General features: G+C 45.2%; 1 protein-coding gene across 1 annotated transcript in view; it reads left to right on the forward strand.

Annotated features, from left to right (window-relative positions):
- Positions 1–15139, forward strand: part of ASIC1 (acid sensing ion channel subunit 1) — a 395233-nt gene that overhangs the window by 296837 nt on the left and 83257 nt on the right. The window contains exon 8 of the mRNA XM_040426001.1: positions 12765–12918. Coding sequence (XP_040281935.1) covers positions 12765–12918 — 154 coding nt within the window. The remainder of the gene's footprint in view (positions 1–12764; positions 12919–15139) is intronic.

Here is a 15139-nt window from a genome sequence, read left to right on the forward strand (position 1 = left end):
AGATGATCCATAAACGCCACCAGGGTCTCACGTGGCCCCGCCCATACGCAAAAAATATCATCAATAAACCTTTTCCAAATCAAAATGTTCTCAATATATAATTCATTGGTATATACATATGTTTCCTCAAATGAAGCCATGAATATATTTGCATAGGGCGGGGCCACGTTTGACCCCATCGCGGTCCCACGCTTCTGGAGATAATAATTATCCCCAAACAAAAAATAATTCTCTATCAGAACAATGTTCAACAGATGTAGAAAAAAATCACGTAAAGATGCAGTGTGTTCACTAGTCTCCAAAATCTTAGATACCGCCTGGATCCCCTCCCTGTGGCTAATCGACGTGTAAAGACTCACAACGTCGATAGTCACAAGGAGGCTATCCTCAGGAACATGGCCCAAATCATTAATCAGTCGTAGAAAATGAGAAGTATCTAATAGAAAAGATTTAGTATTCCTAACAAATGGTGTCAGGGCTTTTTCTAATACTATGGCCAATGGACTAAGAATAGAATCTACTGAGGACACAATAGGGCGTCCAGGGGGATCTATAAGGGTCTTGTGCACTTTAGGTAAAATGTATAATACCGGGGTGATGGGGTATTGCTTAATCAAGAATCTACTCATGTCTGAGTCGATCGTACCGGCTGTTTCAAAATGCTTAACCATGGTGACAATTTTCTCTTTAATTCTCCAAACTGGATCTCTATCAAGTAGTTGGTATGTTTGAACATCAGACAGCTGTCTCAAGACTTCATGACTTCATAGTATTAGAAAAAGCCCTGACGTGGGACCGCGATGGGGTCAAACGTGGCCCCGCCCTATGCAAATATATTCATGGCTTCATTTGAGGAAACATATGTATATACCAATGAATTATATATTGAGAACATTTTGATTTGGAAAAGGTTTATTGATGATATTTTTTGCGTATGGGCGGGGCCACGTGAGACCCTGGTGGCGTTTATGGATCATCTGAATTCAGCATGTGAAGGTCTACAGTTTACAATGACATGCGATAGAGATAAAGTCAGTTTTTTGGATACATTGGTTAAAAAAAACAAGGAAGGTGAATTATCCACTGACCTCTATAGGAAGGAAACGGATCGAAACAGTATTTTGCATTATTCGAGTGCACACCCCCCTTCCTTAAAAAGGTCTATACCTAAATCTCAATATCAGCGGGTAAGGCGGATTGTTACGGATCCGCTCTTACAGGATCAGAGGCTGGGGGAAATGACTATTAGATTCAGAGAAAGAGGATATCCCTTAGATATATTAACGAACAGTGGTGCTTGTCAAGTGAGGGTTAAACATAAGAAAAAGGATGATGCTAGGATAGCATTTATCCATAAATTTCACCCCTTTAATGCATATATTGACAATATTGTAAGAAAACACTGGCATTTATTGGGTAAGGCCTATCCAGAGGTCTCAGAATTTAAAAGTTTACCCCTGATTTGTAATAGGAAGAACCCCAGTTACAGGGATATGCTAGTGAAAGCGGATTTAGGGGGCACTAAACATCGGTTACGTCAAAGTGTATTATCAACACCGCGTAAAGGGACGTTCCCCTGCCTGCATTGTCTCCAGTGTTCACACATCATAAAGGGCCCTACATTTTATCATCCACACACCGGGAATCCGTTTGAAGTAAAAGGTTTTTTTACATGCGAGTCTTCAAATGTTGTTTATCTGATTAAATGCCCTTGTGGTCTGTTGTACATTGGTCAGACAATGCAGGCAGTGAGGGACAGAATTAACAAACACAAATCGACCATTAGAACTAAAAATTTATTATTACCCATTCCAAGCCACTTTGAAAAGTGCAGACATTCTATTGCCCAACTGAAATTCCAGGTTATAGAGCAGGTGATTAGACCACGGAGGGGGGGTGACATTAATAAGATGTTGCTACGGAGGGAAGCCTTTTGGATCCATACATTGGACACATTGCACCCTAGAGGCCTCAATAGGGAATATGAGGTTATGTATCTGTAATATAATAATTTTGTTATATATTTATAATATTTTGCTGTTTATTTCTCAGGTATTGAAAATTTGAAAGTTATACAAGAGTATTATCTACAAATGTAAGATGAAATATCTATCTAGATGTTTTTTCTCTGCTTTGGTTTGTCTATTATTAAATTGATTACACCTGTTACTTTCTGGCCATTCCCTTTATGGGATGGACTTTTGCTCCTGTGGGCGGTGACTGTAGAGCATATATAGTCTGTTAAGTTTGTATTTGGATTACCTGTTGATGAAGGCACATTGCCGAAACCTGGTCCTGGTCTATGGAATAAAAGACATTTGATTCACAAAGACGCGACTGCTGGGATCCTCTGTTCATATTACTGTGGATTGACGTCCTCTCCCGTGCAGCGTGCATTTGAGTGAGTGCTGGTTTCCCCACATCTAAACTTATATAGACATGGCTGTGTCTTTCCATATCATGTCCAATCCACTGAATTTACCATAGGTGGACTCCAATCAAGATGTAGAAATATCTCAAAGAAGTTTTCAGAGCAAAATTTCAAGTGTCATAGCAAAGGGTCTGAATACTTATGACAATGGAAACGTTTAGTTTTCCTTTTTAATAATTTTGCAAACATTTCTAAAATTCTGTTTTCACTTTGTCATTATGGGGTATTGAGTGCATATTGATGGGGGGGAACTTAAATTTGTTTTTTTAATTTAGCATAAGGCTGCAACATAACAAAATGTGAAAGAAGTGAAAGGGTCTGAAGAATTTCTAAATGCACTGTACATGACGAGGGTATTGGTTATACCCGTTCGCCCCCTTGCATACTTCCTTGCCCCTTAATAACCCCTTACCCAGCAATAAATATCCAACCCAGCTTTCTACACCCCATCAACCCCTTAATAAAAATCGGACACCAAGCTGGAATAAATTGGCCACAGCAGCCGTTTACTAACATAAATTATATAAATAACCTTAACCACTTAGTTATCAAACATAAACGTAACCATTACTTCCGGGGGAGGTCCTTAAAGTCCCAAAACTGAGTTACCCCACCGGGGTGAGCCATCTTGCCTCCAGCCGTTGCCCGACAGCTCGGAAGGACCACTGAATGGCCCCCTTTACTTCCGCCACAACTGCTCGCCCACCATGGGAGTCCAGCCCCAACCGTGGAGCCCTCCCAATATCCTCACCTGGGAATATCACCAACTTCAAGGACCCCCCCCCCACCGCCACTAATGCACAGATTTGACCCCTTAATTCTGTGCGTCCCTCCACATCCTCAACACAGTCTCGATCCCCTCCTGCAACGCCAAACTCCACATATCCAGCTCGACTGCATTTAGATGCACTGCATTGGACCACCAAAAAAACCCAAGTCCCTTCTCCAGCTCCACATGTCTAACTGCCACCGCCCCATTCCTGTCCATAAAACGACACATCGCCTGATTTACTTTAACTCTGGCCCTATTCACAGCCTCCACCGACCTAGCACCCCTCCAAACTATGGGACTATGTCCGACCAAACCGTCACTAACTTGGGGAACAACGCCCACAACCTCAACATGTCGAACTTTATGTCCCTCACCAGCTCTCTAAATAGCTGTGCCGCCAAATCATTCCCACCCGCATGTATCACTAACACGTCAGGTGCCCTATCCTGCTTAACAAAACGGTGCACCTCTGGCAGCACCCCACTTCACACCATACCCCTGAGACCCAGCCACCTTACCACAACCGCCGATCGATCGAAACCCAGCTGCCCGGACAGCCCCCCAAAAGACGTATGAATGTCCCAATATCCACACCAGACCAGGTAATGCGCCTGTAATGAGAAAATGAAGCAAAGAACTGCTACCATCTAAAAAAACTCCCAAATTCCCCCCAACTTCCTTAACTTCAATCGATTCAGCCGAATATAGGACCTAAAACGAGCCGATTCCCAACGCCCAATGTGCTTTATAACCTCATCCCCCAACCCCCACCTAGCCGCCTCCCTCGGCACACCAATCCTGAAAGAATGGCTCGAATACCCTGCTTGACCCAACCCCAATCGATCTAAACACAGTGTAAAAACAGCTGAAAACTGAAAGCGGGATAAAAAGGATCCATCGGCGTGCACCAACAACGGCAACGCCCCAACTTTCACCTCTGCCCTGTACTCCCGCATGCAATGGACTGGACACATTGCACAATCCTGAATAGCAAACAAAACCACTCTCCGGCCCCTTACTTCCATATCCGTCTTTGAACGGCGTATTACAAATTCAACCCTATCATGGAACAAATCCATGTCATCCTTCAATAACCCTCCCTTCCATCTCACCATTGGACAAACCAGCTCCCCTAAATGTAACGCTCCAAAAAACGCCAAGGAAAAAGCTCATCTAAAAATATGCACCTCCCACGCTGAACTGCATACACCCTTTAACTGTTCCCCTAACTCCAAAAGTAATGCAAAAGACACCGGCCTCCTACTATCCTCCCCCACCCTTAACCTACGCCAACCCTTCAACGTCCGAATGACCTGAAATGACTTAGTAAAGTCCATCATTTTTCTCAACTTAAATCCGAAAGCCAACCCTGCTATACAGTCAGGTCCATAAATATTGGGACATCGACACAATTCTAACATTTTTGGCTCTATACACCACCACAATGGATGAAATGAACAAGATGTGCTTTAACTGCAGACTGTCAGCTTTAATTTGAGGGTATTTACATCCAAATCAGGTGAACGGTGTAGGAATGACAACAGTTTGCATATGTGCCTCCCACTTGTTAAGGAACCAAAAGTAATGGGACAGAATAATAATCATAAATCAAACTTTCACTTTTTAATACTTGGTTTCAAATCCATTGCAGTCAATTACAACCTGAAGTCTGGAACACATAGACATCACCAGACGCTGGGTTTCATCCCTGGTGATGCTCTGCCAGGCCTCTACTGCAACTGTCTTCAGTTCCTGCTTGTTCTTGGGACATTTTCCCTTCAGTTTTGTCTTCAGTAAGTGAAATGCATGCTCAATCGGATTCAGGTCAGGTGATTGACTTGGCCATTGCATAACATTCCACTTCTTTCCCTTCAAAAACTCTTTGGTTTCTTTTGCAGTATGCTTTGGGTCATTGTCCATCTGCACTGTGAAGCACCGTCCAATGAGTTCTGAAGCAATTGGCTGAATATGAGCAGATAATATTGCCCGAAACACTTCAGAATTCATCCTGCTGCTTTTGTCAGCAGTCACATCATCAATAAATACAAGAGAACCAGTTACATTGGCAGCCATACATGCCCACGCCATGACACTACCACCACCATGCTTCACTAATGAGGTGGTATGCTTAGGATCATGAGCAGTTCCTTTCCTCCATACTCCTCTCTTCCCATCACTCTGGTACAAGTTGATCTTGGTCTCATCTGTCCATAGGATGTTGTTCCAGAACTGTGAAGGCTTTTTTAGATGTCGTTTGGCAAACCCTAATCTGGCCTTCCTGTTTTTGAGGCTCACCAATGGTTTATATCTTGTGGTGAACTCTCTGTTTTCACTCTGGTGAAGTCTTCTCTTGATTTTTGACTTTGACACACATACACCTACCTCCTGGAGAGTGTTCTTGATCTGGCCAACTGTTGTAAAAGGTGTTTTCTTCACCAGGGAAAGAATTCTTTGGTCATCCACCATAGTTGTTTACTGTGGTCTTCCAGGTCTTTTGGTGTTGATGAGCTCACCGGTGCGTTCCTTCTTTTTAAGAATGTTCCTAACAGTTGTTTTGGCCACGCCTAATGTTTTTGCTATCTCTCTAATGGGTTTGTTGTGTTTTATCAGCCTAATGATGGCTTGCTTCACTGATAGTGACAGCTCTTTAGATCTCATCTTGAGAGTTGACAGCAACAGATTCCAAATGCAAATAGCACACTGGAAATGAACTCTGGACCTTTTATCTGCTCATTGTAATTGGGATAATGAGGGAATAACACACACCTGGCCATGGAACAGCTGAGAAGCCAATTGTCCCATTACTTTTGGTTCCTTAACAAGTAGGAGGCACATATGCAAACTGTTGTAATTCCTACACCGTTCACCTGATTTGGATGTAAATACCCTCAAATTAAAGCTGGCAGTCTGCAGTTAAAGCACATCTTGTTTGTTTCATTTCAAATCCATTGTGGTGGTGTATAGAGCCAAAAATGTTATAATTGTGTCCATGTCCCAATATTTATGGACCTGACTGTATATCTATTCATTTTGCTCACCGACCAAACCTCATCCCTACAATGACCTACAAACATCAACAAAGAAAAGTCTAAATCATCATTCCCAACATCCAGCCTACTACACCAATCCTCCCAATACTGCCATGCTTTCAAATATGTAGCCCGCGTACCGGGCGCCAACGAAGCCTGAATGAGGCCTGCTACGGTCCCTCCAGGAGATCCCACAAACAAGTCGGGCATGGCAGCCCGAACTCCTCCGCCTCCGGGGCCAGCTACCGAAAACACTCCCACTGTACATGAGAGAGAGCATTAGTAATACAATTATCGACCCCCGGCACATGCACCGCCACCAACCAAGTATTGATACTTGTAGCAGCCATACCACTAATGGCGACGAGGACGACAATCCGTTTATTGCCTGAACTACCCCTAAATTATCACAGCGAACCTTCCTATCCCGAAAAACCTCCCCCCACAACATAACCGCCACTACTGTAGGAAAGAGTTTCAACAATGCCAAATTCTTCACCCAGGCCTTTTTGACCCAACTAGCTGGCCAACTTCAAACACACCATTCTTCCCCCCCCCCCCCCCCGCAAAAAACAAAACAAATCAACAACTCCCTGCCATATCAGTAAACAGCTCGAAATCAAGAGTCCATCACGTCTTCCAACTTGTCCGTAGGCAATCTACATTCCATCCTAATCGTATCAATCACTATCCCCAAGAAACTCAATTCTGTGGCCGGCCCCATTGTCTTTTCCGTCACCAAACGACTCAAACAATGTACCCAAGGTATGCAACAACAGTGCACAAACCCGCGACTCCGGAGGGCGAATACACAGAAAATCGTCCAGGTAATGAATAATAGATTCACAACCTGACGCGTCCACCACCGCCCATTCCAAAAACAAACTAAACTCGAAATATGCGCACGACAGGGAACAACCCATCGGCAGGCAACGATCCATGAAAAAACCCCTGTCCCAAAAACACCCCAACAAATGCAGACAATCCGGCTGAACTGGCAGTAACCTAAACGCCACCTCAATATCTATATTTGCTAATAACACTCCGCATCCACACTTTTTAACCCACGCCACTGCCGCGTCAAATGAGGTATAGACCACCGAACACAAGGCAGGGTCTTCGGAAAAGACAGGTGATGAATAAGTCGAAACTTACTAACCTCCTTCTTTGGGACTACCCCCAGTGGCGACACCCGCAAATTCACGAATGGTGGTTCTGCAAATGGGCCAGCCATCCGCCCTAGCATGACTTTTCTGTAAAGTTTGTCTGCCACCACCTCCGGATGCTCCCTAGCCGACCGCAAGTTTCTTTTTAACAACATCGCATCCCCTGGAACGAACAGAATTTTAAATCCCACTAAAAACCCCTCCCGAAGCAACGCCGCGGCCCCTTTATCCAGGTATCTACCGAGGTACGGCTCCATCTTTTCCAGACGTACCAACGTCTCCCCCTTTGCTATTGATATCCCCCCCTTCTGTCTACTGCCCTTAAAGGATCGTGCCGCTCCATGGGACCCCCACATACAGAGCAACAATATCGCAAACGCCTGCAACCAATTAGAAAACGTTCGCGGTATTAACTGAAATCTTTGCTTTTCTTCATCCTCTTTTTTGCCCTCTTCCCTCCTTGCCCTATCTAGGCTAAATCTTTCCAGTGGAAGCAGAGAAAAAATCTCCACTGATTCCCCTTTTCAGATTCGCTCCTTCACCTTTTGTTTCAAATGAGCCCCCAACGGACCCTCAAAACAGACATATACCTCCCCCCTTGCCTTATCATCCAACCTCACTGTTTCTTCCTCTGCGTCGCCGCCCGCCTGCGTTTGTACCAATGCCACGTTACTTGTCACCCCCAGCCTTCCTCCCCCCACAGTCCCAGACCCTCCGGAACGCCCGCCACACCCTACGCCGGCAACGGGGATACCCCCCCCCCATACCCCATCCCGCTAGTAAACCTGCCAGCCCCCCCAGAAGCTGTCCCAAACCCCTACCTAAATCCATCTGGGCCCCCCACCACTTCCATTACCCTTACCCGTCCCAATCTGCACTAAAGGTCCCCACGAAATCTCACCTGCTTGCTTGGGTGCTGTGTTCCCATCAGCCGCAGATCCTGATTCCAGATGACCGCTCCTCTGACAGTGGCAGTGCAGCGCCGGCTGGGAAGACAGAGGAGCACGACTTCTGCCGGAGGCCTGGAGAGGAAAAGTAGCCGCCGCGCAGAACAGGTAAGTATGTTGGGGCCTGGGGATCACTCTGTAGGCTGCCGCTGATTGATCTGAGCTGATGGGGGCTGAGTGGGGGTCTGATGGGGGTCTTTTGGCTGATCTGAGGTCTGCTGGGGGCTGACTGGGGGTCTTTGGGCTGATCTGAGGTCTGATGAGGGCGACTTGGGGTCTTTGGGCTGATCTGAGGTCTGCTGGGGGGCTGACTGGGGGTCTTTGGGCTGATCTGAGGTCTGATGGGGTCTGATGGGGGTGTTTGGGCTGATCTGAGGTTTGATGGGGTTGAGTGGGGGTCTTTGGGCTGATCTGAGGTCTGAAGGGGGGTGAGTGGGGGTCTAATGGGGGTCTTTGAGCTGATCTGAGGTCTGATGGGGGTCTTTGGGCTGATCTGAGGTCTGATGGGGACTGAGTGGGGGTCTGATGGGGGTCTTTGGACTGATCTGAGGTCTGATGGGGGCTGAGTGGGGGTCTGCAGGCTGATCTGAGGTCTGATGGGGCTGAGCGGGCTGATTGGGGGCTGAGTGGGCTGATTGGGGGCTGAGCGGGCTGATTGGGGGTCTGATGGGGTGGCTGAGCGGGCTGATCTGAGGTCTGATGGAGGCTGAGTTGGCTGATATGCGGTCTCTCTGCAGGCCAGCAGCAGCCATTTTAATCAGATTACAGTCACTCTGCAGCGTTGGCTCTAATCTGACTGAAATGGCTGCTGCTGGCCTCAGTCTCTCTGCCACTGCTGCTCTTAGGGTGGCCAGACGTCCGTTTTTTTTACTCCTGGTCTGGCGCAAGGCCTGGACGGACGGCCAGAAGTCCCCCTTTTTTGTTGTTATGGATGATGGGACAGCGGCTCCAGCTCAGGCATGGTCACTTTAAGTACCAATGGCAGCAGGCAGGGCCTGGCAGCATGTCTGGATCACACTGCGCGCTTATGTGATGTCACAAAGTTATCAGCGCTGCAGGTCCGGCAGGAAGTTGGGAACAGAGGAGCGTGGGACCCACTGCTAGTCTGCCACTGCCCACTTGCCCAGTAGTCTGACTCTATACTACAGTCACTCACCCTACCTTGCCTCGTTCTCTCTCGCTCTGCCAGACATTTCTGCCAGCCTGAGCCAGGCCCAGGAGCAGCACTCATTCAATCAGAGCCCACACTGAGCCAGCCAGCCTCAAGCATTCAGCCTTGCCAGTTGCCACTGACTTTCAGCAGGTCGATTAAGCAGCTTTCAGCCTGAGCCAGCCCAGCAGGTAATAGGTACTATCTGGCCTTGGTATGTTCTGTATATTATTATATGTGAGCTGGCCTGGTATAAGTTATACATCTTCTGGTATATTAAGATATATAACTTATACCAGCTGTACATATATAATCATATAAGGAGATACCTAGGTTATACCAGCATGCTCCATATCCCTATATACAAGAAGATGTATAACTCATACTAGCTGTACATATATAATTATTTACAGGAGATACCCAGGTTATACCAGCATGGTCCATATCACTATATACAAGATGTATAACTTATACCAGCTGTACATATATAATAATATACAGGAGATACCCAGGTTATACCAGCCTGGTCCATATCACTACATACAAGATGTATAACTTATACCATTCGGCGTGCTTATAATGACATATAATGTACATACCTCCCAACTCTTGCCCCTGTCAAATCGCACAGAGGTAGAGCTTGGCAGGACAGCAGGATTGCCACCCAAAATCGGCCTGTCCCGCACAAAGCGGTACTGTTGAGAGGCATGTTGGGTGAATGGTAGGGGAGGTAGTGGGGGGGGGTGGAGGCAGGTTGGGGGGGCATCCCTGGCGACGGGGAGGGGGCCCCATGGATCAGTTTTGCACCAGTGCCCCATGGATTGTGTGTACGCCACTGGCGACGACCTTCTGGATCCTGAAGAAGTTCCTTTTTCACACTATCCCCTGGGAGTGCTCGGGCCAGGGACGATGGAGCTGGTCTCCTCCATGGTTGGCTCACGGGGGGCGGAGCTCCTTCCTTGCTGCTGCCTCAGTGAAGGGGGCCTGCTGCACGCTGCCTCCTGACTCGCAGCAGCCCCGTGCCTCAGGATAGCCTGCTCATGCTGGGGGGCACCTTCCTTGCCAGGGTTTGTGAAGGTACCCACCATGCCTGGTCCGGAACCCACGCCGCGTCTCCCTGCAGTACGAAGTGACTGTGTCTGGCCACGTCGGGGGCTCCGCCTACATAGCGGATTCCTTCCATGTCGGAACATACGGGAGGAAACTTTCCCCGCTGCGCCCCGCCGTGAAGGGTCCTCGGAAGGACTCCGAATCCGGCGCTGAGCCTGGGATGGGGGGGATGAAGGTGGACTAAAGCGCACCAGCAGCTGGGTTACAGATGGCTGGGGCGGGACAGGAGCCCCAGCCGCCCTCCCGTAACAGCATCTGCACCTGGTCCTGGACCCAGTGGGTGTCGCGAATCTCCGCCGCCACCCTTAACTCCCTGATGGCCTCTTCAAGCTGCTCCATGGCTAAGGTGAGCGCTATTTAACAATGTGCCTCAGCTCTCTAATTTCACCTAAAATGGCTCCCTTCTTCCCCTCTTTTCCCCTTTTTATCCCTAAATCTCCACCACTACACTCAAACTGGCCAATCCAACCCCCTAGGGATTACCTAACCCCACTGACCTATCCCCACCCCCCGGGGTCTCTCTAAACCAAACCCCCCATCATGTGGCCTCCCCTAAGTCCAGCCTTAACTTATCAGACAGAGTTCTCTCCTTTAGGTTCTGATTTCATTTTTTGTAAAGAAACCCTTGATCCACAAATCAGTACAACTCACTCATAACCGCCATACATTTTCCTTTTATATGAGGAGTTAATTAATGCAGCTGATGCTGAATATTTCAAATAGAAGCATATTTTATTCGATCAAGTGAAAAGCTCTGTAGACTAACATTGGCCTCATGTACAAAAGCATATGCATTTCAGTACTTTCATCCAATCCATCTTGTACATCATATCATAGACTCACTGATAACTCCAATATACGGAATCTGCTGCATTGACCTTTTTAGACTTTAAAAAATTTACGTATACCACCATAGTTTATGGTAATATGCATGGCCCCATTGAAATGTATTAGTAATGTATTAAGGATCTGTGAAATACATTCCGTGTGTGTAGAAATGAGACCCAACCATCAGTTATAAACTGGTCCAAAGCCCCAAATTGAGCGGCAGTGTATTTTCCGTCTCCTTTAATAATCTTGTTCTACAAAATTATTATTATTTTCTTTTTATCTGGCATCTGAAAATCAGGTTTTCTGCTGTTACCTGGAACATAATTATAATGGAAAGTCCTTACCTCCTCCAGCTACAGCACAGACCTCTGTGCCACTGAAAATCTTCAGTACAAAAGAGGAAAATTATGCACTGTACCTGAACTATTTCTTGCCTCATAAAAAATACTGTTTTTGTTGCGGCTGCAAAAGGTGAACAAACCGATTTCACGAATGTCGTTGCTCTGATCCCTAGTGGTGTGGGATTTAAAAGACAAACACTCAGATGTGTTGCTTACTAATAGATGCCAGCAGCAATATTAGCTTTAGAATCAAAGATTCCACTGTTGATTTCTCCATAGTTTTGATATCTTCATATGCTAGTTATTTCTCCTTCATTAAAGAGGTTATTCGACCCGTTATTTATAAATTTTTTCTTAAAAAAAGGGTCAGAAAAGCCTAAAACAAAAAAAAAAGTCATACTACACATACTCAACTGATTCCTGGCCAATCCTGTTCTGGCATTTCCTATGTCCCCACTGCTTTTTACTACTTGGTCCCTCTCGACAGACAGAAAATATGACCACTCAGACAATACTGGCCAAGGCAGGTCACAGCCAATGTGTCGTAAAGGACCAGGAAATAGAGACCAGTGGGACTCTTGAAGCGTTGAAGACGGAGCAGGGTGTGGGGGAATTGGTGAGCTGAGCAAGACTTTTTTGTGGTTTTTATGAGATTCTGATCCTGAGAAAAAAAAATACCATCTGGACAACACTTGTAAAAGGATGTAAATTCCACAAGATGTGCCCTAATTGTCTGGCTGGTGAACTGGAGATTGAGCGCAGGGTTGGCCAACCACATATGTCTGCTTCTCTATCTCCATTTTATTCAGTAAGTTACAGAAAGAACAACGCTTACAATGTTGAAAGACTCCAGTTCTCCTCCTAGGTGGGGGTCTCACCAATCAGACATTTTAGGCATAACTTGTGGATTTGCCCAAAATTTATTTGATGAAAAAAACTCCTATTAATGTGTTTTGGTTGATCTTATCATGTTCTCGACTTCCTTAGATTTCCTAGTAGAAAAGGATAACGACTACTGTGTATGTGATACTCCATGTAACATGACACGGTTTGGGAAGGAGATGTCCATGGTGAAAATCCCCAGCAAAGCTTCAGCACGCTATCTAGCTAAGAAGTACAACAAAAGCGAGCAATACATATCGTACGTATACTCCACTATATGAACTTACTCTATGCATGCTATCTGTGTAGGTTGTAAAGAATCACTGTAGTATTGTGTGTCTGGTGAATGGTGAATATGTAATGTCAAAATAGCTGGAAATGAGTCTTGTCTCCTAGACCACTAACGTAATATTCTTCAGTCACATGGTCATGGCACCACTCAGTCCTGTTCAAGTGAATGGGGCTGAGCTGTAATACCAAGCACAGTTGTAATCCCATGGATGGCACTGGGCTTGGTAAGCTGTGGGGAGGCAGTGGTGCTCACTAGAGCACCATGGCCTCTTCAAACAGTTGATTATGGGGGTGCTGTGAGTCAAACCCCACAATGACCTACCCTGAGGACTGGTCATCTACAGGTGAAACTTGAAAAATTTGAATATCGTGCTAAGTTCATTTATTTTAGTAATGCAACTTAAAAGGTGAAACTAATATATGAGAGACTCATTACATGCAAAGCGAGATATTTCAAGCCTTTATTTGTTATAATTTGGATGATTATGGCTTACAGCTTATGAAACCCCAAAGTCTCAATTTTGAGGTGCCCTTTGCTCGGGGGGTATGGATTAATTAGCTGACTAGAGTGTAACACTTTGAGCCTAGAATATTGAATCTTTTCACAAAACTCAAATTTTAAGCTGCATTAATGCAATTCCTTTTAATTTGCATTACTGAAATAAATAGACTTTTGCACAATATTCTAATTTTTCCAGTTTCACCTGTATATCAAACTCTCAAAAAAAACACACCTTTAAATTATTGATTGGTAAGAACCTGTGGAGGTCCTACAATCTTATTGTAGGGAATTAGCACAAAAGGGATGGAGCCAATGAAGCATCTAGCACCTGGAGCAATGGCTATTGTGTTGTAAACCAGTAGCTGAAGGTGGCTATATTTTAATCATTGATTTGGTCTCGCCTCACCTCTACATACAGTACCCCACAACATGAGATAACAGTGGTATTGACTTCACTGGTGTTTAGCTAGTGGCCCCAGGGCTTTTTACATAGCACAGGACATTCAAGCTGAAAAAAAGTGCTGCCACTAATGTCTCTGCAGAAATGGATAGACTTTGAATAGTGGTAAATTAAGAGTGACCATTTCGTAAACCTGTGCTGTGGCATTTAATAGATAAGTCTTGTGCTGAAATACCATTCGTACTTCTCAATTTGCTTTCTGGCTCTCAGGACATATGACAGGCTCATTTTATTTGCCTAACAAACTCCTCAGAACAATTTTTGCAGCATAATATCAGTATCTCTCGAAACACGAAGACCATGCTAATGGCCACTTGGGAATGAAGCCTTTTGTCAAGGAAGACAGTCTAACCACTTCAGAACATAACCGGAATATCCCTGTCTAGACTTTAGTAGAACTACTAAAGTTCAGCAGAGGGATTATTCTCCAATGTGTGGATCTTAAAATTGATTGACATGTTTTAATTAATGATCTCGCAGAGCTTCATGTACAGATTGACACTTTTCATGTCCAGCTGGAACTGAATAAACCCCTTTTCTGTATAAGACTGAAAGAAGCAGTTCATTATGAACCTGGCACTAAAGATTCATCTTATAGGAGATTTCATCCGTCTGTTGACAATATGCCACTCAAAGTACAGAGTTACTGCACGGTCGGCGCTGAATATTAATTCCCCATGAATAACATATTGTGAATTAATAAACCATTGCATATGAAAGAACCAGGTCTACTCTGGGCGGCGGGAATAGCCTTTCAATCAGCTATGCTGTTACACTCTACAAAATAGAAAGTAGGCATTGGATTGTTCCTGTGCTTTTATTGTTGGCAGATGTGAATTGCTGGTAGCATAATAATGCCTCAATTTTGTTAAGTAAATCCATAAATCATTCATCTGTCAGATAAATAGCATGGGCATAGACGGCGTACAGGAGCTCTCTTTATTGCATGTTTTATTAAGCTGTGGAAATGTGAGAAAGCCATAAAAAAAGAAGATATTGTATAATTAGATCTGGATACCTTCCATTTTAAACAAAAAACTCAAATCCAGCTGAACGATACCATTATCCATGTGTCAGTGTGCATTCAAGCTGTGCTACTCCATTTCTTTAATACCGAGCACCAATCTTCTGATAGGATTCAGGTCAACAGAAGTCTAGAACAATCTTCCACCCGCCTGAATCCCGATAGTGACAGTCAAAGTGGAAGCAGAGTCAAAGATTGTCACA

The sequence above is a fragment of the Bufo bufo genome, chromosome 3 (genome assembly GCF_905171765.1).
Source record: "Bufo bufo chromosome 3, aBufBuf1.1, whole genome shotgun sequence".
In the NCBI taxonomy this organism is placed as follows: Eukaryota; Metazoa; Chordata; class Amphibia; order Anura; family Bufonidae; genus Bufo; species Bufo bufo.